Source organism: Amblyraja radiata, chromosome 18 (genome assembly GCF_010909765.2).
Source record: "Amblyraja radiata isolate CabotCenter1 chromosome 18, sAmbRad1.1.pri, whole genome shotgun sequence".
Taxonomy (NCBI): domain Eukaryota; kingdom Metazoa; phylum Chordata; class Chondrichthyes; order Rajiformes; family Rajidae; genus Amblyraja; species Amblyraja radiata.
Genome location: NC_045973.1, coordinates 33,191,531 through 33,213,693, shown reverse-complemented (window position 1 = coordinate 33,213,693; position 22,163 = coordinate 33,191,531). Strand labels below are relative to the sequence as shown.

At 45.0% G+C, this 22,163-nt stretch overlaps 1 protein-coding gene across 2 annotated transcripts in view; it reads right to left on the bottom strand.

The window, feature by feature from the left end:
- sema3f (semaphorin 3F) overlaps positions 1-22,163 on the bottom strand; it is a 213,449-nt gene that overhangs the window by 39,107 nt on the left and 152,179 nt on the right. For both annotated transcript variants that reach the window (XM_033037079.1, XM_033037080.1), the window contains exons 5-7: positions 16,744-16,863; positions 10,568-10,661; positions 6,475-6,594 (exon numbers count right to left, since the gene is read on the bottom strand). In XM_033037079.1, coding sequence (XP_032892970.1) covers positions 6,475-6,594; positions 10,568-10,661; positions 16,744-16,863 — 334 coding nt within the window. The remainder of the gene's footprint in view (positions 1-6,474; positions 6,595-10,567; positions 10,662-16,743; positions 16,864-22,163) is intronic.

Below are 22,163 nucleotides of genomic sequence, written 5' to 3'. Positions count from 1 at the left end.
TGCCACCGTGCCGCCCTGTAAACCTTACTCTCAGTGGTTTAGATGTTTGGATTACTACTCCAGTTACAACACCAGCATGTTACCACTCCCTTTAACCTTATTTCATGGTGAAATGGACAGAATGAACTTTATTCTGTAAATATGCACAATCTCCTGTTCTGCGTAACAGCAGGTTAAGATGGAAATGACTGAGGTTGACTTCCTGGTTGTCACAAGCAATCTTACTGGAGGAACTCAGTGGGTCAAGCAGCATCTGAGGGAGTGTGGGTGGGGGGGGGGCAGTAAGGAATGGTTGATGTTTTGGGTTGAGACCCTGCATGGAAACGAAATTATGACCATTCCTTCCCCACAGATGCTGCTCAACCTACTGAGTTCTTCCAGCAGTTTGTTTGCAGTTCCAGATTCCACCATCGGCAGTCTCTTAAGTCTCTCTCTTTGACCTCCTAGTTACGGCCTTCAGTGCAATGGTTTCTGATGGTGATGGGCCTTCAAGGGTTAATTGGGGACTAGATAGACCGGTGTACAGCCACGGTCGATACGATGTATTTTTATTTCATTACGGGGACTGTTTGGATACTTGAAATCTTTTCACTTCTAACCACTAACAAAGCATAACTCAGTAATCTTGACATGACTTTAAACTGACACCAGCAACCCTAGAGCAGTGCCTATTTACACAGCTGCTCGAGGCTGGTCTACCATGCTGGTTCGATCCAGCTGTTGGACTACAGTCCGATCATTACAACATATCGGATGTAGAAGCTCTTGGAGGTGACGTTGGGAATAATTTTCAGCTCCCTCTTCACCAGCCCCACTATGCCTCACCATCCTGCCTGCACAACGGATGGGAAGAATAGTTGGACAAGATGTTAACTACAGGCCAGCCGGCTTTTTCCTCGTGCTGGGTAAGGTTATAACTATACCTTGGGGTCCTGCAAAGGACAGGAAAATCGCACAGCAACTGATGGATGCATTTGACCATCTATCTCCCCTTTGTACACAAGCCTATGTCCCACACTCACAGCGTGCGATGAATGATTCCAGATTTTCTTTGGCTGCTTGACTCATTCCAGACGATTTTTCCAGGAATTAATTGCTTTGAGCTTGAGTAAAGCGTTTCCTGACACGGCCTCATCTTGCCTTTTACGATTCGGTGCCAATGTCCCCAGCAAGCATTGGTCACGGTACAATAGCATCCCAGATTAACCTTTGCCACTCTTCAATAATGGCTTGGGTGGTCCAATGTATAGACCGACCATCGATCACCCACTCCCACTAGTTCGATGTAATCCCACTTTTGCATCCACTCCCGACGCACTCGGCTGCATTTATAGAGGGCAATTAAGCTACAACCCCATCCTTGCCATCTTTGGGATGTGGGAATAAACCGGAGTACCCAGACCAGAGGAAACCACAATCACAAAGGTGAACGTGCAAACTCCACACAGACTTTGCAGGCCTGCACTCAAGGTCAGGATCGAACCCGGGTCTCTGGTGCTGTGAGGCAGCATCTCAACCAGCTGTGCCACTGGTTTATCATTTAAGTAACGAAAGGGAAACTTATCTCAATTTGTCTCACATAATCCTCTCTCACAGTACAGCAGCACACTTCAAAGCTCAGTTCATTGTTCCAATAAAGGGTCCCGACCCGAAACGATACCCATCCATTTTCTTCAAAGATGCTGCCTGACCCACTGAGTTACTCCAGCACTTAGTGTCTATCTTTGGTATAAGCCAGTATCTACAGTTCTTTGTTTCTTCCTGAGTTTAGCATTCCTCTATTTCGTCAAGCAATCATGCAATTTATTTCATGGCTCAGTGCTCTGATCTGGGATTCCTTATGATGCAAAATGAACAGTGACCAGCCATAGTTTGTGATATAGAGACAGCAATGGTCCGGGAACGTTTGTGAACTAGAATAGACAGAGAATTGGGAGTATTTGTGATGTAGGAGAGGGGCCAATTTGAATATTACCTGAATTAATGGATGCAGGTGAACAAAAAAAAAATGATTAAGCTAACATTGAAATTGAACCCTGTTTTAAGATAAGCTTAACAATAGAGAACAGTGTAAGGTGAAGGGAAAAAGATTTAATAGAAATCTGAGGGGTATCTTTTTCACACAAAGGGTGGTGGGTGTATGGAACAAGCCGCCAGAGGAGGTAGTTGAGGCAGGGACTATCCCAACATTTATGAAACAGTTATGGGGCTGTCCCACTGCGGCGACCTAATTCGCGAGTTTAGAAGAGTTTCGGAGAGTTTTAAAAAATGTCATGTTGAAGACCTCCTTCGACCTCTTCGACTATGTTGAAGACTAGCTTCGACTAGCTTCGGGAAAATTGGACACCGAATAGTGGAGAGTGAAGACGACCTCCTTCGATCTCCTTCGACCTCCCTTCGACTATGTTGAAGACTATCTAAGACTACCTTCGATTACCTTCGACTACCCTCGATTACCTACGAATAACATGCCGACCTACTACGACCTACTTCGACTAAACCTACGAGTTAAAGAAGTATCGATTTTTTTCCATGGCGACCTTTTTTTACTCGTGAGCATTTTTCAACATGTTCAAAAATACGCCGCGACCTAGCTGATGCCTCGAGTCTGCGGAGACTACCCTCGAGCTTGTAAGGAGAGTTACAAAGACCTCCTAGGGCCTCGTGTCGACCATGCTGCGAGAATGAGTCGAGGGCAAACTCACCAGAAGTCGAGGATTAGGTCGCCATGGTGGGGCAGCCCCTTTAGGCAGGTGGATAGGACAGGTTTGGAGGGAAATGGACTAACAGCGGGCAGGTGGGACTAGTATGGCTGGGACATGTTAGCTGGTGTGGGCACTTTGGGCCAAAGGGCCTGTTTACACTCTATGACTCTATGGCCTCTACTTCGGCCTAAGTCAAACATCAAGCCACACCCCTTCTGTCTGTTCATAATAACATGGTTCAATGGCTCAATGATGCTTAGTGAAATTATTTTCCTACATACAGTCCAGTGCAGTATTCCCACACCTAAGCACAATCCTCTATTAGCAAAGTGTACAGTAATAGTCCACTGAGCCCGTGTGCAGGGGGCGCCATGTTTTGGCGCCATTTTCAAAGTTCGGTCCTTGCTTTAGTTGTTTTGAGCGGTGCCCGATCCAGACAACACATTACAAGCTGTTCAGTAGGAACACAAACAATATCGGTAGAACATATAATATCTATTGAAGGACATTATGCAAACAATATCACCATGTATTGCTCACAGTTGTGTAATAACTTTAATGGTATATTATTTCTTTAAATCTACAAAACTGTTGATGCAGAGTATTTAAGTGCATTGTTTACTGCTGCCATCACGAAATGGAGTAGCTACTTAAATGTCCCTTGATATATCTGTTACAACTTAACAGAAACAACATTTCTTATAAGGTAATAAAATAGTAAAATGATTAAAATATCCCTGCAGAGCATTTGTGTTTGTGTTATGTGCTCATTATATACAGCAGAACAGGGTTTAGTGTGACTTTATATAAAACAATGTGCACTTCTTTCTTCAACTGGGTGAGGGTTATCCTGAAATCTGAGCTCCCGTTATTGTTTAAAATGTTGGCCAATGTTGACTCTCAGCATTTTTTTTTTTTCGCGAATGTCAAGTATTTCCAGATTTTCCTTTTGTCTCCTGTAACCGTGACCCTTCCCTGCTCACGAAAACGAGGGTGAGTTGGGTTTCTGTTCAGTGCGAGAGGCAGTGTAATCATACCCTGCACAGGGTGAGTGGCAGTGTTCACACCCTCTCTGCAGCCCATAGCCTAGAAACAAGCTTCCTCCCCTATTGAGCTAATAACATCTCTCAGCGTATTACTGTAAGGAAGCAATAATCAACCATTATTTCACAAAGAGAGAAGGACTAATCTGTCCAATCATCATTTTAAGCCTGGGGTAACAGCTATCTCAACAAGGGACATGGGGAATTAATTACATCATTTTGCCGCTTTTTAACGTGGCTTTTAGAATTGGCATATCGTTTAGTTTTTAGATACAGCATGGAAACATGCCTTTCGGCCCTCCGATTCTAGGCCGACCATCGATCGCCTGTTCACATTAGTTCTGGGTTATCTGACTTCTCATCCACTTCCTACACACTGGGGACAACTTACAGAGGACAATTAGCCAACAAACCTACATGGGGTCACTGAGAGAACGTGCAAACCCCACACAGCCAACATCTGAAGTCAGGATCGAACCTGGGCCTCTGGCGCTGGGAGGCAGCCGCTCTGCCAGCTGCACCACTGTGCCACCTGGTTAACCTACAAATCTGCACGTCTTTGGGGTGAGGGAGAAGACCGGAGAAAATGAGGGCTGGCCACAGGGAGAACATGCAAACTCCTCACAGACAGCACCCGAGGTCTGGTAGTTTATAAATGCTTACAATAAATAAAGTGTACCCAGTTAATGTATCTAAACATGAATCAAATAGGAGTTGCTCTGGGGCTACAGTGGTACTAAACTAATGGTAAGTAACCCTGCCTCTGGGGATATAACACAATAACCCACACAGCGAATAACTCTTCCTCGAGGAATACACAGGAAGTAACTCGGCCACTGGGAATATAACTTAATCATCCACATAGTGAATAACACTTCCTTGAGTATACGCTGGAGTGGTAGACAATAGGTAATCCTTCCACTAGTTAGGAACAAGACACAATAAATATGCATGATGTAGCTCTATAGGACTTTGCATGCAGTTCTGGTCTCACCATTGCAGGAAAGATATGGAACCTGTGGAGAGGGTACGGAGGAGGTGTGCCAGAATAATGCCTAGATTAGAGGGTTTCAGCTTCAAGGAGAGCTTGGATAGACACAAAGTGCTGGAGTAACTCAGCGGATCAGGCAGCATCTCTCGAGAAAAGGAAAAGGTGAGGTTTCGAGTCGTGACCCTTCTTCAGTCTGAAGTCACCCATTCCTTTTCTTCAGAGATGCTGCCTGACCAACTGAGTTACTCCAGCATTTTGTGTCTATCTTCGGTGTAAACCAGCTTCTGCAGTTCCTAGCCACACAAGAGGTTGGAAAGATTTGGAGTGCTTTCGCTGGAATGGCGAAGGTTGAGGGGAGATTTGATAGATGTATATATAATTATGTGAGGCATAGAAAGGTACATTATCTTGGGAATATAGTGCTACAAAACCCAGAGTAAATAACCCTTAGCACCCAAAATACAGTGCAATGTGTACACAGTAAATAACAGTATGATTATATAATGGGAGTATGGATACAATTAAATAATATTCACTCTGGGTAACACAGTGCATCATTGCCAACAGTAACTAGCCCTTCCACTCTACATACATTGGAAACATGAATGTCTTATGACATGTCTTATGTCCCCTCTGTGGATACAGCAGTTCTACATAAACTGTAAATAACTTTAACCCAGAGAACACAGTGGAAGTGTGCCCAGAGTAAATAACTATATGCAGCTGTGTAACAAACTCAACATAGTTATGCACTGAAGAGAAAATGCTGGAGTAACTCAACATTTCAGGCAGGCAGCATCTCTGGAGAACATGGATAGGTGACGGTTCGTGCCAGGATTCTTAGGTACTCGCTGACCCGCTGAGATACTCCAGTGTTACGTGTTGTACACAAGATTCGAGCTGCGCCCAACTAAGTCCGTGCCGACCAGCGATCACCCGAACACTATCCTACACTAGCGCTATCCTACGCACTAGGGACGATATATAATTTTTACCAAAACGAATTGATCTACAAACCTGTACGTCTCTGGAATGTGGGAGGAAACCGGTGCACCCGGAGAAAATGTATGTGGTTACAGGGAGAACATATAAATGTGGTAACAGACAACACCCACAGTCAGGATCAAACCCGGGTCTCTGGCACTGTAAGGCATCAACTCTACCACTGTGCTGTCCCTTTACTGCACTGAGCAAACTGTGTGAGGTTTTGCTATAATACCACACACTTCACGGAATACATTGAGAGCAATTACGTGATATTACATAATGTCTTCATAAGTTTATAAACTCTCGAAAGGGGTAGTATTTGCTGCCAAGCTGTCCTCAGGTTATGTTAACACAAGGAACTGCAGATGCTGGTTTACAGAAAACGGCACAAAGCGACTCAGCGGGTCAGGCAGCATCTCAGGAGAACGTGGATAGGCGACATTTCGGGTCAGGATTAAAGAGGTCTATCGAGACTTCTTCAAGTCTAAAGAAGGGTCCTGACCTGAAACGTCACATATCCATGTCCACCAGAGATGCTGCCTGACCCGCTGAGTTACTCCAGCAATTTGAGTCCCCGGGTTAAATGTATTTCTTCCATGTAGTTCGCCTGCCTCACTTTCTCGATGACTGACACTAAGATGCGTTAGGCCTACGCCACTCCACTGAGGTTAGGCAGAGGTCCGGCTGAGATGTGGGCTGCTGGATCCCAGCCTCTCTTGTTCCACGGCCTGTGGTCACGGGTACTCACCGTGCAACCAGCGGGAGTTGTACTGGTCAGTCCTCATGGCCGTTTGATGGCCCATGGTGCGGAAGATGGCCGCGTCCGTTCCCATGAAGTCGAGGTAGACGCCCGCGTAGAGCTCACCGTCTGCCCAGAAGCATAAGAAGAACTGAATGAGAATGGGGAGCAGCAGGCGACAGAGGAAGTAAGAAGATATTGTACAGTACAGCAACCTCCACAACCCCCTACATGCAACAGTAATGTTTCGGGTAAGTACATCCATCACCTTACATCCTACAGCCATCAGGCTATTAAACACTACAACCTCCAAATAAGCTCTGATCTACATATCTGATCTGCATGTTTTTTCTATGACTACATAGACATCTACATTGTTTATTTTTTTATTATGTGTATGTATGCATGTGTGTATGTGTCTATATATATACGCGTATACAAACACACACACACACATATATATATACACTGACATTTTTGTTTATTATATTGTTTACAGAATACTATGTTTGCATATTAAGAATTTGCATGTCTGCAAATAAGAATTCCATTGTTCTATCTGGGACATATGACAATAAAACACATGACTCAGCAGACTGATTCAATCTCTTGTGCTCTATTCAGCAGTCAGGCAGAGATGATCTCGCTCAGACAGAACTGAAGCAAGGTCAGCCCTAGATAGGGAGGAAATTCCCTCAAGTCCAGTGAAACTAACAGAAAGAATGCCCAAAACTCTCAGCAGGTCAGACAGCATCCATGGGGGAGAGAAATGCATGGGACAGTGGTATATATAGCCAGTAAAGCTGCTGACTCATAATACGAGTGTACTGCGTTACAGTCGTGACCTCTGATGTTTACTCTGTGAAGTTTGCACATTCTCTGTGTGACCGCATGGGATTTCTCCGGGTGCTCCGGTTTCCTCCCACAGTGGTGCAGTGGTAGAGTTGTTGCCTTACAACGCCAGGGGCCCATGTTCGATCCTGACCATGGATACTATCTGTGCACAGTCTGTGTGTTCTCCCTGTGACCAGGAGTTCTCCTGGTTTTCTCCAGGTGTTCTAGTAGGTTAATTGGCTTTTGTAAAATTGTTAAGTTGTCCCGAATGTATAGGATAGAGTGAGTATTTGGGATGATCGCTGGTAGGTGCGGTCCCAGTCTTCTTCTTCTTCTTGCGTATGGCGTGCACAGCCTAAAGTTGTCGGACAACTTGTTCTATTTGATCTTATTTGATTGTGCACGCCAGGTTGATTGCATTCGTCGAAACAGGGCGGACCACGTGAAGGTTGCAATCTCCCACCCCGCAGTCCCAGTGGGTCGAAGGGCACGTTTCTGAGCTGTATCTCTAAAGTCCAAAGTCTATCCCAAGGGTATGTGTTGCTGGGGTAATTGGCCACTGTTAAATTGTCCCTGTGTGTGTGTGTGTGTAGTTGTGTGGTGGAGCCTGGGAGATGTTGATGGGAATGTGAGGAGAACAAAATGATAAGCTTCGTGTAATTGGTGGCTTGATGGACAACAGGGACTCTGTGGGCCGAAGGGCCTGCTTCTCCGCTGTGTCTAGGAATAGAGTCCATGTTTCTGATTTTAAAAAGAGCCTTCATTAGAACTGGAAAGGTGAGAAAACAAGTGCGTTAAATGCGGTGGGGTGGTGTGGAGGGTAGGAGAGAACAGAGGGTTTGGTGATGGAGTGCAGACTAAAGTTGTCAAGGTAACTGTGACTGCACGTGCCAGCAGTTAGAGTTAGAGGAGAAGAGAAACCAAAGGAATACATCGAGGCTGAAAGATCCAGCAAAATGGTTGAATGCAGTATTGAGGCAACACACCCGGTCAGGAGACGAGGTGCTGTCTTTTACTTTGGGGTCATGGGAACAATATAGAAGGTGAAAGCTGGAGAATTAAAGTCAGGGGGTGAACTGGAATCTCAGGCTCTCCTGTGCAGTCTGCAAGGAAGCCTCTGGCTTTCAGTCACCTGCCTCTTTAATTCTCCGTCCCACTCCCATTCTGACTTCTCCATCTCAGGGCTCCTGCACTGTTGCAATAATGCCCAGGTTAAACTCAAGGAATATCTTATGTCTCGGCATTCTGCAGAATTTATGACTCAAACTAAATCCAACAGCTTCAAGTAACAAACCTAGGTATATGGGGTTTTTTTGCTGGACATTTCAGTTTATGTGCATTCATTTCTTTTCTTTCCTAACTTCAACTGCCAGAATTTTAAGTAATGTTCGCCTTGACAAATTTGGTCTGCATCCGATCACAGAAACCTCTGTTCTCCTGCAACCCCCCCCCCCCCCCACACACACACACCCCGCCTTTCTGCAACTTAAACACACACACTTGTTTTCTCACTTTTCCAGTGCTTATGAAGGGTCAGTGACCTATAACATTGAATCTCATTTCTCTTTCTCGACCTGCTGAGTGCTTTTGGCATTTTCTGTTTTTGTTTCAGGTTTTCCAGCGCCCACAGTTTTTTTGCTTCGTGCCCTTGAGGAATTGGTTGATTGGATACAAAATAAATATGGGAGTTTCGTAAAGAACCGATACCTCAAACTTTAATGCATGAGTGTCCATTAGGTAAAGCACCAGGCTCATGTATGCCCAGACGAAATAAAGTACAGATACTGCAAAATGCTTCACATAAGCAGGAAGTCGCTGAACATATTGGAAAAAAAAACTTAATATCTTTGACATTTTTATCAAATGTCCTGGAAGGTGCTTAAACACTGTTGAAGCAAACTTGGTTTAGTTTTAGTTTAGAGCTACAACATGGAAACAGGCCCTTCAGCCCACCGAGTTCGCACCGACCAGTGATCCCCATACACTAATGCTATCCTACACACTAGGGACAATTTACAATCTTTACCGAAGCCAATTCACTTATAAAACTTCCAGACAGCGCCAGAGACCCAGGTTCGATCCTGACTACGGGTGCTGTCTGTACGGAGGTTGTATGTTCTCCCTACGACTGCGTGAGTTTTCTCCGGGTGCTCCGGTTTCCTCCCACATTCCAAAGACGTTCTGGTTTGTAGTTAATTGGCTTCTGTGTAAAATTGTAAATTGTCTCTCGTGTGTAGGATCGTGCTAGTGCACTGGGTGATGGGCTGGTCTGCGCGGACTCAGTGGGCTGAAGGGCCTGTTCCCGCGCTGCATCTCTAAAGTCACCTATCCATGCTCTCCAGAGATGCCGCCTGACCAGCTGAGTTTCTCCAGCACTTTGTCTTGTTGCAATATGTGTGCATCTGTGGGTATATGCAAGAGTGTGTTTGTCTGTTGGCTTGATGTGGCCACAATACTGGGCGTCTGGAACCCTTAAGGACTGCAACAATTTAACGTTTTTAGCAAAGGATGAAGAGCAAATTCTAACTTTGTTTTCTGCAAATATCTTCACTGAATCACTCTTGGACAAATTGGGTGAGGGGTACTGGTGAGAAGAAAAGGGGGTAAGGCGAGCTCCTGGGAAATGCCCTGCCTGATGGGTGTGGGCAAAGATGCACAAGTTTGTAGGTTAATTGCCTTCAGTAAAGATTGTAAATGGTCCCTCGTGTGTGGAGGAGAGTGCTATTGTGCAGGGTTTGCTGTTCGGCACGGACTCGATGGGTCGAGGGCCTGTTTCCGCGCTGTATCTCTAAACGGACGGTGCAGTGGGTGGAAGGAGTCATGGGCGGGGAGGACAATCAGACAAATGAATAGAATTTAAAAACACAAGCCAGAGCAGACATCTGCAAAGGCAATCCTCCTCTCAATGCAAATTCCCAGTCTGCATTCCAGGTGTTCATTGACAAGTGGGGCCTCAATCATGCACAATGACATTAACCAAGCAAAAGTGCTTCAAATCACTCAAGCAAACAATAACAGTTGCAAAAACGTTACCGTGGCTGACATACCAATGCAATTGCCTCCAATCTATCCATTGACAGAGACTCTTGCTAAATGTTGATTCAACCATTGGGTTTAGTAATTAACAGGCAAGATAACATTCATGCCCACCCACTATAGACCCCACTCCCCTCCCATCCCCACTTTAACTTCTCTCCTTCCTTCCTTTCCTATTCCGGACCTGTCAATGTAGGCACCAAGAGCCAAGGAGGAGCAGAGAAGGACTCACTAATTAACGATGACACGCTGCTGAACTTGGGGTCATAGGAACACTTGCCCTTGCCTGATTCAACCTTTCCTGGCTCCAGATGGAAGATGTAATCCTGAGAAAGTGAAAAGGAAACAGAGACGGGGCAGTCATGGGAAGGGAGAGAGTGAGAGGGGAAGAAAGTAGAGGGAAAAAATAATTTTGGTTAAACACTTTTTTCAATCAACATTTTGGACACCTTCATGTCTTGCAAAAGGGTTTTCATTTATAGTTTCATGTTGCTATAGAATCAATTACAAAGGGTATGTTTGAGCTGGAACACACATTGCGTTTAAATCAGGAGATAAAAAAAGCATGAATGCACCTTTTATAGCGGAAACATGGTCCACCAGCACAAGCTATCAGATGCAGTTTCTTCGTAACACTTATACATCTAAACAATTTTAAAACATGCCACGTCCTTACACAAACTTCCCTAAAACATGCCACAGCGAAGCAGACTGCTTTTGGGAGTTGTGCCTTTTGACAAATTGTACAACCACTCTTTTAATAACACACTTTGTCCTCATAAACGTTAGTAATTAGGGTTTCATGGAGACACTGTGGCAGTAACAGGAGCAGGTCGGAAATTCAAACACATGGGTCAATGCATCTGATTTGTTGCCCGGACGTAATTTCCCTCCCTTAATTGGATGTAAAATGGTACGGGGAGAGAATGGAGAGTGCTGACCCATTCCCAATGCCTGCAAACCCTTGCTCCGGCAAAACTAGTTTGCCAAATTGACTGTGTCATTTCATAATAGTGTTGCACTCTCTCTCTCTCTCTCTGGCAGTATCCGTACAAACTCCAGTAAGTTTGACATTAATAGAAAACTTTGAATAAATATGACCCGCAGAGGCGTGAACTTAAAAAAATTGACAGCACTTGTTGCTTGTGGCTCCGGTAGTATGGGTAACATGTAAAGAAATATATTTGATGCCTTTTACTGATTTCTAAAATGCTTTCAGTAAAGCTCAGAAATTGTGTTATTGGTTAGGAAGCGATACACTTTTACCCAGAAACTGAATGTTATCCTTTCTTTGGTGCAGAAACAATGTGCAGCTAACATTTACTTGCATCCCCTATCAAGATTGATGAAATTAGCTAAAAATAAAATAGCGCCAGAGACCCGCTTCGATTCTGACCTCTGGTGCTGTCTGTGTGGAGTTTGCATGTTTTTTCTATGACCGCGTAGATTTCCCCTGGGTGCTCCGGTTTCCACCCGCATCCCAAAGACGTGTGGGTTTGATTAGTTCATCGGCCTCTGTAAATTGCCCCTTGTGTGTAGGAAGTGGTTGCAAAAGTGGGATCACATAGAACTAGTGTGATTGGGTGATCGATGTTCGGCGTGTATTTGGTGGGCTGAAGGACCTGTTTCCACGCTCTATCTTTCAGTCAATCAATCAATCAACATATTAAAGCAGCACCCATGCGAGTTTGCAGATAAAATTATGGACCAAAATACGATCTGTGCAATTCCTCGTAAATACAGCCTGCAATTACTGCATCCTTGCCACGCCAATGCACAGAGTCTCTTGCCCAGAGTAGGTGAATCGAGGACCAGAGGACATAGGTTTAAGGTGAAGGGGCAAGGTTTTAATAGGAATCTGAGGGGTAACCTTTTCACACAAAGGGGGGTAGGTGTATGGAACAAGCTGCCTGAGGAGGTGGTTGAGGCTGGGATTATCCCAACATTTAAGAAAAACAGTGAGACAGGTACATGGATAGGACAGGTTTGGAGGGATATGGGCCGAAATGTCACCTATCCATGTTCTCTGAGTCCATCAGCCACTAACACTATCCTCACACTAGGGACAATTTACAATTTTTACCAAAACCATTCATTGTTACCTGCCTGCCCCGCTGAGTTACTCCAGCATTTTGTGCCTATCTTCGTAATAAACCAGCATCTGTAGTTCCTTCCTTCACGTTTCAACCTACAAACCTGTACTTCTTGGAATGTGGGAGGAAACTGCAGCACCCGGAGTAAACCCACGCGGTCACAGGGAGAACGTACAAGCTCCATACAGACAGCACCCGTAGTCAGGTTGGAATAATCTCCACCCAACTATAGTTACCCAACCAGATGCAACTAAATTTAAAGTAGCTCTTTCTTCCCAATAAGCCTTTCTGGCTTAATCCCTCCCCTCACCTCCTCCAGTTTAAATTCCATTTGGAATATTTTGGAGGACCAAGAAACCAAGAACCAAGAAGAACCAAGAAGAACCTGGGTCTCTGGTGCTGCAAGGCAGCAACCCTACCGCTGCGCCACTGTGCCGACCTGCTGAATTACCCCAGCACTGTGTCCTTAATGTGTTGAGAGATGGTTTGGTGTGGATGTAAAGTGGGTGTTGTGTTCTCTGTAACGTTTGGTGTAAGTTTAAGGAGGGTGTTGTATTCTGTGTTGGTTTGATGTATGTGCCCGGAGGGTGTTATGTTTTCTGATGGATTACTCCGATGGTTTAATAGACGCAAATCTATGTTCTCCCAGCAGTTTTGCTTTCTGATTGTACTTTTGGAGTAGTGGTATTCTATCTGCTTTAAAGGGAGATGGTGGTGAGAGGTATGGGATGAGGTTGCACCTACAGACTTTCACCTTCAGGTTTGATCTAAAGTGACAAAAACATAACATAGAGCTGGTGATGGGGAGAGAAATTATTTTGCTCGTGTTCCTGATGCTTTCTTCAACACTCACCTGTCATTTATCATTGGAAAATGATATTTCCCTAAACCTCATTGAGTGGACATTGACCGTTTCAGTAATACGACAGCTTGTCAAACGCAACCAGTTGTGGCTCTGACCAGACCTCTTGGGTAAAGTGTGCAGCTTTTCTGACAGCTAGTAGGGCTGTCCAGTTTTCAAAATTGTCACACATGCGGCAAAAATTTTGACATTGTCAAAAATCTGATGGCAGAATGTTCCCGTTCTTCCTTCTGCTGCTGGGAAAAACATAGAGCGTAGAACCGTCCAGCACAGGAACAGACCCTTCGGCCCACACTGCCCATGCCGTACATGATGCTTATTTATCCCTTCCACCTGTACGTGGTCTAAATCCCTTCATTTCTTGCATTCCCTACATGTTTATCTAAAGCCTCTTTAGCAATGCCAACATTTATTTTGAGAGGAATAGATATAAAGGTTTTATAAAGCTGCTCCATGAATATTAAAACAGAGGCCACCCTTCCTGTTTTCAAATATTGTACATCTTTTATGGTAGATAATTCCTCCTTGTTCCTAACAGGTAGATGTTTATTCAGTTCCTGAACAAATTAGCACAAGTGGTGGTTTTCGGGGGTTGAAAGAGTGAAAATCTTTTGCTGGATAGCTTGCCTCTGATGTTTCAGCAAACCTTGTTGACTCACCTGCTTCCCTTTTCAGTATTGCCGTTTGAAGTACAAATGTCCACAATGTGGGCCAAGTTGATGTGGGACTAGCCATTAATGCACAGATTCCCACATACGCTGGGTGCTACAATCACCATCCTCCCTCAAGTACTTGGCAAGAAGGCAAAGCCCCAGCTGGTAGAGTGTGCCATGCTGGTGAATAAGGGGTGGCACGGCGATGCAGCTGGTAGAACCGCTGCCTCACAGCACCAGAGACCCTGGTTCGATCCTGACCTGGAATGCTGTCTGTGTGGAGTTTTCACCTTCTCCCCATGACACCGTGGGCAGTGACCCATTGGCAGTGGCGCGCGGCTGCGCATGGCGTCGCAGGATTTTGTGATGTACAAAATCTTCGCACGCACAAATGACGGCCAAGTGGGACAGCCCCTTCAGAATCTCTCTGAGGATCCTTCAGTGCTTCTACTCTGGGGCTGTAGAAAGCACCTTGTCCGGCAACATCACAAACTGGTTTGGGAACAGCTCTGCCCAGGACAGGAAGGCTCTGCAGAGAGTAGTGCGTTCGGCTGAACACACTATGGGAACTACACTCACCCCTCCCCTGCAGGACCTATACACCAGGAGGAGCAGATCCAGAGCCAGTAACATTATGGGGGACCCCTCCACCCCAGCAACGGACTGTTCCAGCTCTTACGGTCAGGCAAACGCCTCCGCTGTCATGCTGTGAAAACAGAGAGGATGAGACGGAGTTTCTTCCCACAGGCCATCAGGACTGTAAACTCTTATCTCACCAGGGACTAATTTACTGTTGTGTCTTTTGTAAAAAAATATTTTCCAACATGTAAATACTGATTCTGTTCTATTCTATTCTGTAGTTTTTGCACAATCCGCAGGCATTGCCACTTTCATTTCACTGCACATCTTGCATGTGTATGCGACAAATAAACTTGACTTGACTTGACTTGAGATGCACCAAATATAGACACAACATGCTGGAGTAACTCTGCGGGCCAGGCAGCATCTCTGGAGAAAAGGAATAGGTGACGTTTAGGGTCGAGACCCTGCTTCAGACTGAGAGTCAGGGGAGAGGGAAACTAGAGGTATGAAAGCATACAGAACAAATCAGGGATCGTTTAGAAAAGACGGTGAAGAAATATTTTTAACGTTCTGAGTTATAGAGAGGTGCAGAAGGGCAACAAGCACTTCACCCCATCAAGTCCAGACTGACCATCAACCATCCATTTTATAGAAAGCTACGTTAATCCCACTTTTAATCCTCCTCACGTTCCCTCCTATGCCTCCCCCTGGATAGGGGACGCTTCGGGTCGAGACCCGTCTTCTGAAGAAGGATCCTGACCTGAAACATCACTTATCCATGTTCTCCAGAGATTCTGCCTGACCCACTGAGATACTCCAGCATTTTGTATCCATCATATCTGGGCGTTGGGTATTCATTATATGTGAAAGATTCCCATGGGAAAAGATGGAAGGAATTAATGTTGAGATGAGGTTATTCCAGAAATAATGGCTTAGTTCATGGCTTCCATCTAAGTGGGACATGATAAATTCCGAGCGCTCCACTGCTGAGGTATACTCTCACCTCGTGCTTGGGTCTGTTGTAAACTAGCAATCATTACAGTGAGTACTGTGGCACAGAGGTCACATTACTGGATTAGCAACCACAGCCTAGATGATTGATCTGCATGGACTTGAAACGCACCATGACACCTGGAGAATTTAACCAAGCAGTAACCAGGTAACCAATTTAATCAGGGGCAGCAGCAGTAGAGTTGCTGCCTCACAGCGCCAGAGATCTGGCTCCAATCCTGAGTACGGGTGCTGTCCGTACAGAGTTTCGATGTTCTCCCTGTTACCGTGTGGGTTTTCCCCGGGTGCTCTGGTTTTCTCGTGCATTCCAAAGATGCACAGGTCTGTAGGTTAATTGGCTTCGGTAAAAAATTGTAAATTGGCCCTTGTGTGTGGGATAGTGCTAGTGCAACGGGGATAGTTGGGCGTACATGCTGGGCTGAAGAACCTGCTTCCGCGCTGTATCTCTAAAATTAAAACTAAAAAAACTAGTTAAATTAATCTGGAATATAAAAACTTACATCAATAATTGTGACTGTGAAGCTACCAATTTAGTATAAAATCCTTTCTTCTTCACCTGAACTTTGGGCTAGGAACTCCGCTTTCCTTATCTCCTCTGACTCACAGCAGAGTGGTTGCTTCTTAAGTATCCTCTAAAATGGCCAGGGTCGGCAGCAACACTTGTGAATGAATAGTCGAATACAATTGTTTCCATTAGTGCCTAATTCCAATGAATCGTTGACATGCTGGTAGATGGTCTCTCTCTCCACCAGTAGTTTCCACGTCAAGTAGCCATTTGAAGGTAGTGAGGTGACAGGTGTTGCTTAGGTAAAACCCCTTCCACCCCTACAACGGACTGTTCCAGCTGCTACGGTCAGGCAAACGCCTCCGTTGCCATGCTGTGAGAACGGAGAGGTTGAGAAGGAGTTTCTTCCCAGAGGCCATTCGGACTGTAAACTCCCATCTCACCAGGGACTAACTTTACTGAACCACTCTACTGCTTTAAAAAAAAAAAATTATTGCTGTTTTTCCCCTTTTTCCTTCCGCCCAGAATATTTAATATGGAAAATAATATTTGATTCTGTTACATTCTGTTTGTAGTTTGTTTGGTTGTTTGTTTGTTTGTCTTTTTGCACAAAGTCCGCGAGCATTGCCTCTTTTCATTTCACTGCACATCTCGTATGTGTATGTGACGAATTGACTTGACTTGACTTGACTTGGTACTTACCTCTGCCTTGCGTCCTCTGTTGATGTAAGTGCAAATAGGATGATAAGCTCCAGTCCCACACACATACAGGTGAGTACGGTTCCATGGCTCAATGAGGCAGATGAAGTTTGCACACTCACCCTGACAAAATTAAAAGAGAAGAACACCATGAGCATATATCAATCATTTAGGGCTACAGCGCGGAAACAGACCCATTCAGTGTACTGAGTCCACGCCGACCATCGATCACCCTGTACACTGACACTATCCTACACTCGAGGGACAATTTACAATTTTGCCGAAGACAATTAACCTACAAACCTGCACGTCTTTGGAGTGTGGGACGAAACAGGAGCACGCAGAGAAAACCTACGAGGTCACATGGAGAATGTACAAACTCTGTACAGACAGTACCTGTAGTCAGGATTGAACCCGGGTCTCAGGCGCTGTAAGGCAACAACTCTACCACAGCGCCACCGTGCCGCCCCGCAATAAGATGTTCGCTGAACATTAAGTTGGCTGTTGGGGCAGCGTTCTTGGGTTAACATTTTGGGGAGTGTGAGGACATTTTGTTACAGTGCCAACTTCTACAGTTTTAAGTGTCACCTCATATCTACATTACGGTAGTCAGTTCTAGAACCCGAGCTATAAACCTACAATGAAACAGAGAACAGGTTAGATAGAACAAACATCTCTGTCAGACGTGGATATGTTTCTATATATTCACAGGACTACCCTCTGAGGAACTTTGCCACAGGATGGGGAGAAGATGCTGCTTCTAGTGGACGAATCTGCAACCTGGCATTACTGTTTAATAATAAGGGGTTGCCCATTTTAGAGGGTCGTGAGTCTTTGGAACACTTCCTCGTAGATTCATTGAATATTGTTGGGGCAGGGGTAGATATATATCTGATGAGCAAGGGGATGACGGGTTACCATAGATAGTAGGTAGGAATGTGGGGCTGACACCACATTGTGGTGCTGACTCATAGCTAAAGCAACTTAAATCCAGGTTCAATCGTGATCTCCGGCGCTGTCTGTATGGAGATGGCATAGTCTCACTGTGACATGTTGCTTCTCTGTATTCTGGTTTCATCCCAAATACCAAATACATGTGGGTTGGAGATTAATTGACTTCTGTAAGTGGCCCTTCGTATGCTGTGACTGTTCCGAATTAGTACATTCTCTTCCAAATGTAAGCAGACCCTATTCTTAAGAACCTCTCCAACAGTTTCCCCACCACTGATGTGAGGCTGCTTGAACTATCATGTCCTTGATTATCCATATTTCCCTTCTATAACATTGTCTACTCCCTAATCCTCTGGCACTTTGCCTGTGGCGAGAGAGGATAAAATGATTTCCGTTAAGACCCCAGCCATCTCCTCCCTTAATAACATGGGTTAGATCCTTCTGGGCTTAAACACTTCAATGGTCTTCAAGAAATCCAGAACCACCTCCTTCTTGATCTCAAAATACCCCAGTGTATTAGTATACTCTACACTGATCTCTCTATACCATAGATAGACACAAAATGCTGGAGTAACTCAGCGTGACGGGCAGCAATTTCAAGTGAGTTTATTGTCATGTGTCCCAGATAGGACAATGAAATTCTTGATGTGGAACCTGAAGCAACATCTGTGGAGAGAAGGAATGGGTGACGTTTCGGGTTGAGACCCTTCTTCAGACTCACGTTTCGGGTCGAGACCCTTCTTCAGACTCACGTTTCGGGTCAAGACCCTTCTTCAGACTTCTCTCCAGAGATGCCGCCTGACCCTCTGAGTTACACCAGCATTTGGTGTCTATCTGCGGTTTAAACCAGCATCTGTAGTTCCTTCCCTTTACTGTACTCCATGTAGTTCTCTCTGGAGAATACTGATACAAAGTACTAATTTAGTACCACACTTATATCCTTGATGTCAGCGTGGACTCAGTGGGCCAAAGCGTCTGTTTCCATAGCGAATCTCCAAAAAGGATCCCTTGTGACTGTGCTTCAGGAACATGAGATATTATCTCCATATCATAAATGAAAACAAATAAACTGGAGATGTGGAACCTGAAGCAACATCAGTAAGGCTGGAAGACGGTCAAGCTGCATCCATGGAGATAGGAATCAGTTAATGGCTGAGACCCTTCCTCAGAATCCCTCTGGACTACCTAAAGCATGGATTGGTTTCTTTCTCCACAGATGCTGCTTGACCAGCTGATTTCTTCCAGCAGTTGTTTGCTCACATCATACATGTTTGCCCACATCATACATGTTTGCTCACATCATAAATGTTTGCCCACATCATACATGTTTGCTCACATCTTATGTGTTTGCCCACATCATACATGTTTGCCCACATCATACATGTTTGCCCACATCATACATGGCCCACGCAGCCATTTACGATGAAAAGTAAAAGTTTAGCATCTGTTTGGATGTCAAATACCACCCTTCACCTTGTCAGGAATAATCACATCACAAAGAATGTATTACATGTTAACAAAGCATATTTAAAATGATTAACTGGGTAATAGATGGTATCTCTGTCATTTGTAACAAAGCCAGTTATTAATAGTAAAAACTCGGCTAGGATGTAAATGCCTGATTCTGAAACATTCTCAGAGGCTCGAGTTACTGGTTTGGTTATTTTTCCTGGGGACCACTTGTCAGATGTGTTACTCCTGAGGGATGAGTGTATGAAGGGGCGGAGACAAGAGGGTGAAAGGCCTGGCTCCGATGATTTAGGCTTGCTTTGTTTTAGCACCTCAGCCCTCCTTGCTGCTGTGTCAGTCACTGGGAGCTGTGGTACTCGAGCAGCACAGGGACAGTGTCGCAGCGGTAGAGTTGCTGCCGTACAGCGCCAGAGACCCGGGTTCAATCCTGACTACAGGTGCTGTCTGTACGCAGTTTGTATGTTCTCTCTGTGACTGCATGGGTTTTCTCCGGGTGCTCCGGTTTCCTCCCACATTCCAAATACGTGTAGGTTTGTAGATTAATTGGCTTCGGTAAATTGTCCCTAGTGTGTAGGATAGAACTAGTATACGATGATCGCTGGTCGGCGTGGACTCAGTGGGCCGAAGGGCCTGTTTCATCGCTGTATCTCTAAACGAAACTAAACCTGAATAGAAACATAAACATAAACTAAGCAGCATACCATGAAATAACATAAGAACTAGGGTGGCACGGTGGCACAGCTGGTAGAGCTGCTGCCTCACAGCTCCAGTGACCTGGGTTCAAACCAGATCTTGGATGCTGTCTGTGTGGAGTTTGCATGATCTGGGTTTCTTCCAAGTGCTCCGGTTTCTTCCCACATCTCAAAGACATGCAGGTTTGTGGATTAATTGGCCTCTGTAACAATTGCCCCTCATGTGTAAGTAGCGGGTGCGAAAGTAGGATAACATAGAACTAGTGTGAATGGGTGATCAATGGTTGGCATGGACTCGTGGGCTGAAGGGCCTGTTCCATGCTGTATCCCTAAACTCCAAACTAAACCAGTGTGAATGGGTGATCGATGGTTGGTGTGGACTCGGTGAGTTGAGTGGTGAGTTTCTTTGCGGTACCTCTGAAACTAATACCACTTGCTCGGGTTAAACGACATTTTTCTGTCCATTTCTGCAGCTGATCTTTATCGGGGTGTATGGTTCGACAGCCTTCCTCACTGTCACCAGTTTTAGAGGCTGGTTGGTGATGTTTCTTGCCTCAGCTCCTTGTGAGATGCCTTGATATGATTTACCTCATAAACTGATCTACTTAAGGGCAGTCCCACGGTATGAGGTAATTCAAGAGCTCTCCCGAATTTATAAAAAATCAAACTCGTGGTAAGTACGTAGAATGTACATAGCAGCTACGTCGGAGCTCGTGGATGTCTCGTAGCGGCTCGTAATGCTAACGGCAGGTACTCGGGAAACGTGGAAACTTGCGAAGTTTTTTCAGCACTGTGAAAAATGTCCACGAGAGCCCCGAGTACCTACGAACGGCTATTACCGTAATTCTCCGAGTTCGAATCAGGGGAAACTCGGGAGAACTCTTGAATGACCTCGTACAGTGGGACAGGCCCTTTACAAGCATGTTATTGACGAGGAGTGAGGTCCAGGTGACAGACAGTAGTGTTGAAAGGGGTAGATGCCTTGTGTACATCGGTGGCTGGGTGCAGTCTGGTCTGCGAACCTCCTGTATACACAACACCAACAAGCATGGATCATTTTTTCAGCATCCCTGCCCAAATTTATGAAAGATGATTACCAATGCAGGGGGAAAAAAAACCTTTTTATACATGTGAAGCCAAGAGGAAAATTTGAGTAAGTCCAGAACCATTCATAATTGTCATGAGTGAAACACGATAATGTGAGCCGTCATCTGTACATCTCGGCATGTCTATTTGAAAGCCTCTAAAAGATCGGTTAATCGATCCCACAAGTATTCATGCTAAGTCGAAAAGTAATCCTAGTAATATCCTGGAAATGCAGTCGCTGACACAAGGTCAGATACACAGTAATTACTCAGGCATTTACTGTTGCTTGTTACAGTTCATTGAAATAATATTGCTTGTTTAATACTAGTGAGTCACTGCTATGTGTTCTTGGCAAAGCAATAAACCATGTTATTTAAAGGAATGACTAGGGCCTCGACTTGGAGTCATAGAGTCATACATCATAGAAACAGGCTCTTCGGCCCAACTTGTTCCATCTACACTAGTCCCACCTACCTGCATTTGGTCCATTTCCCTCTAAACCTGTCCTATCCATGTATCTGTTTAAATATTTCTTAAACATTGCGATAGTACCTGCCTCTACTACCTCCTCTGGCAGCTTGTTCCATACACCCACCGTACTTTGAGTGATAAAGTTACCCCTCAGGTTCAGATTAAATCTCTCCCCCCTCACCTTAAACCTATGTCTTCTGGTTCTCGATTCCCCTACTCTGGCCAAGAGATTCTGTGCGTCTACCCGATCTAGTCCTGTCATGATGTTGTACACCTGTATTTGATCATTGCTATGGAATTCTTAAAGGTGCCAATTTGGCATGACTGTTGCTTTGGATCAAAGTTGTGGGCTCAAGGTCCCTCTCCCTGATGTGGAGCCATGAATGAGGCAGATGCTTCCGTGAAGCAATGAGGGATTCCACAGGGAACATAGAATAAACACAGGAACAGGCCCTTCAGCCCACAATGTCCATGCCCAACATGATGCTGAATGGCACTAATCTTTCGGCACATTGCCCTTCATCAGTCAGAGTATTGAGTATAGAAGTTGGGAGGTCATGTTACAGTTACATAGGACATTGTTGTGTATAAAATCATGAGAGGGATAGATTGGGTAAATGCAGAGTCTCTTGCCCAGAGTAGGGGAATCAAGAACCAGAGGACATGGGTTCAAGGTGAGGAAGGAACCTGAGGGATAACTTTTTTTTACGCAAAGGGTTGTTGGGGTATGGATCGAGAAGCTGGAGGAGGTAG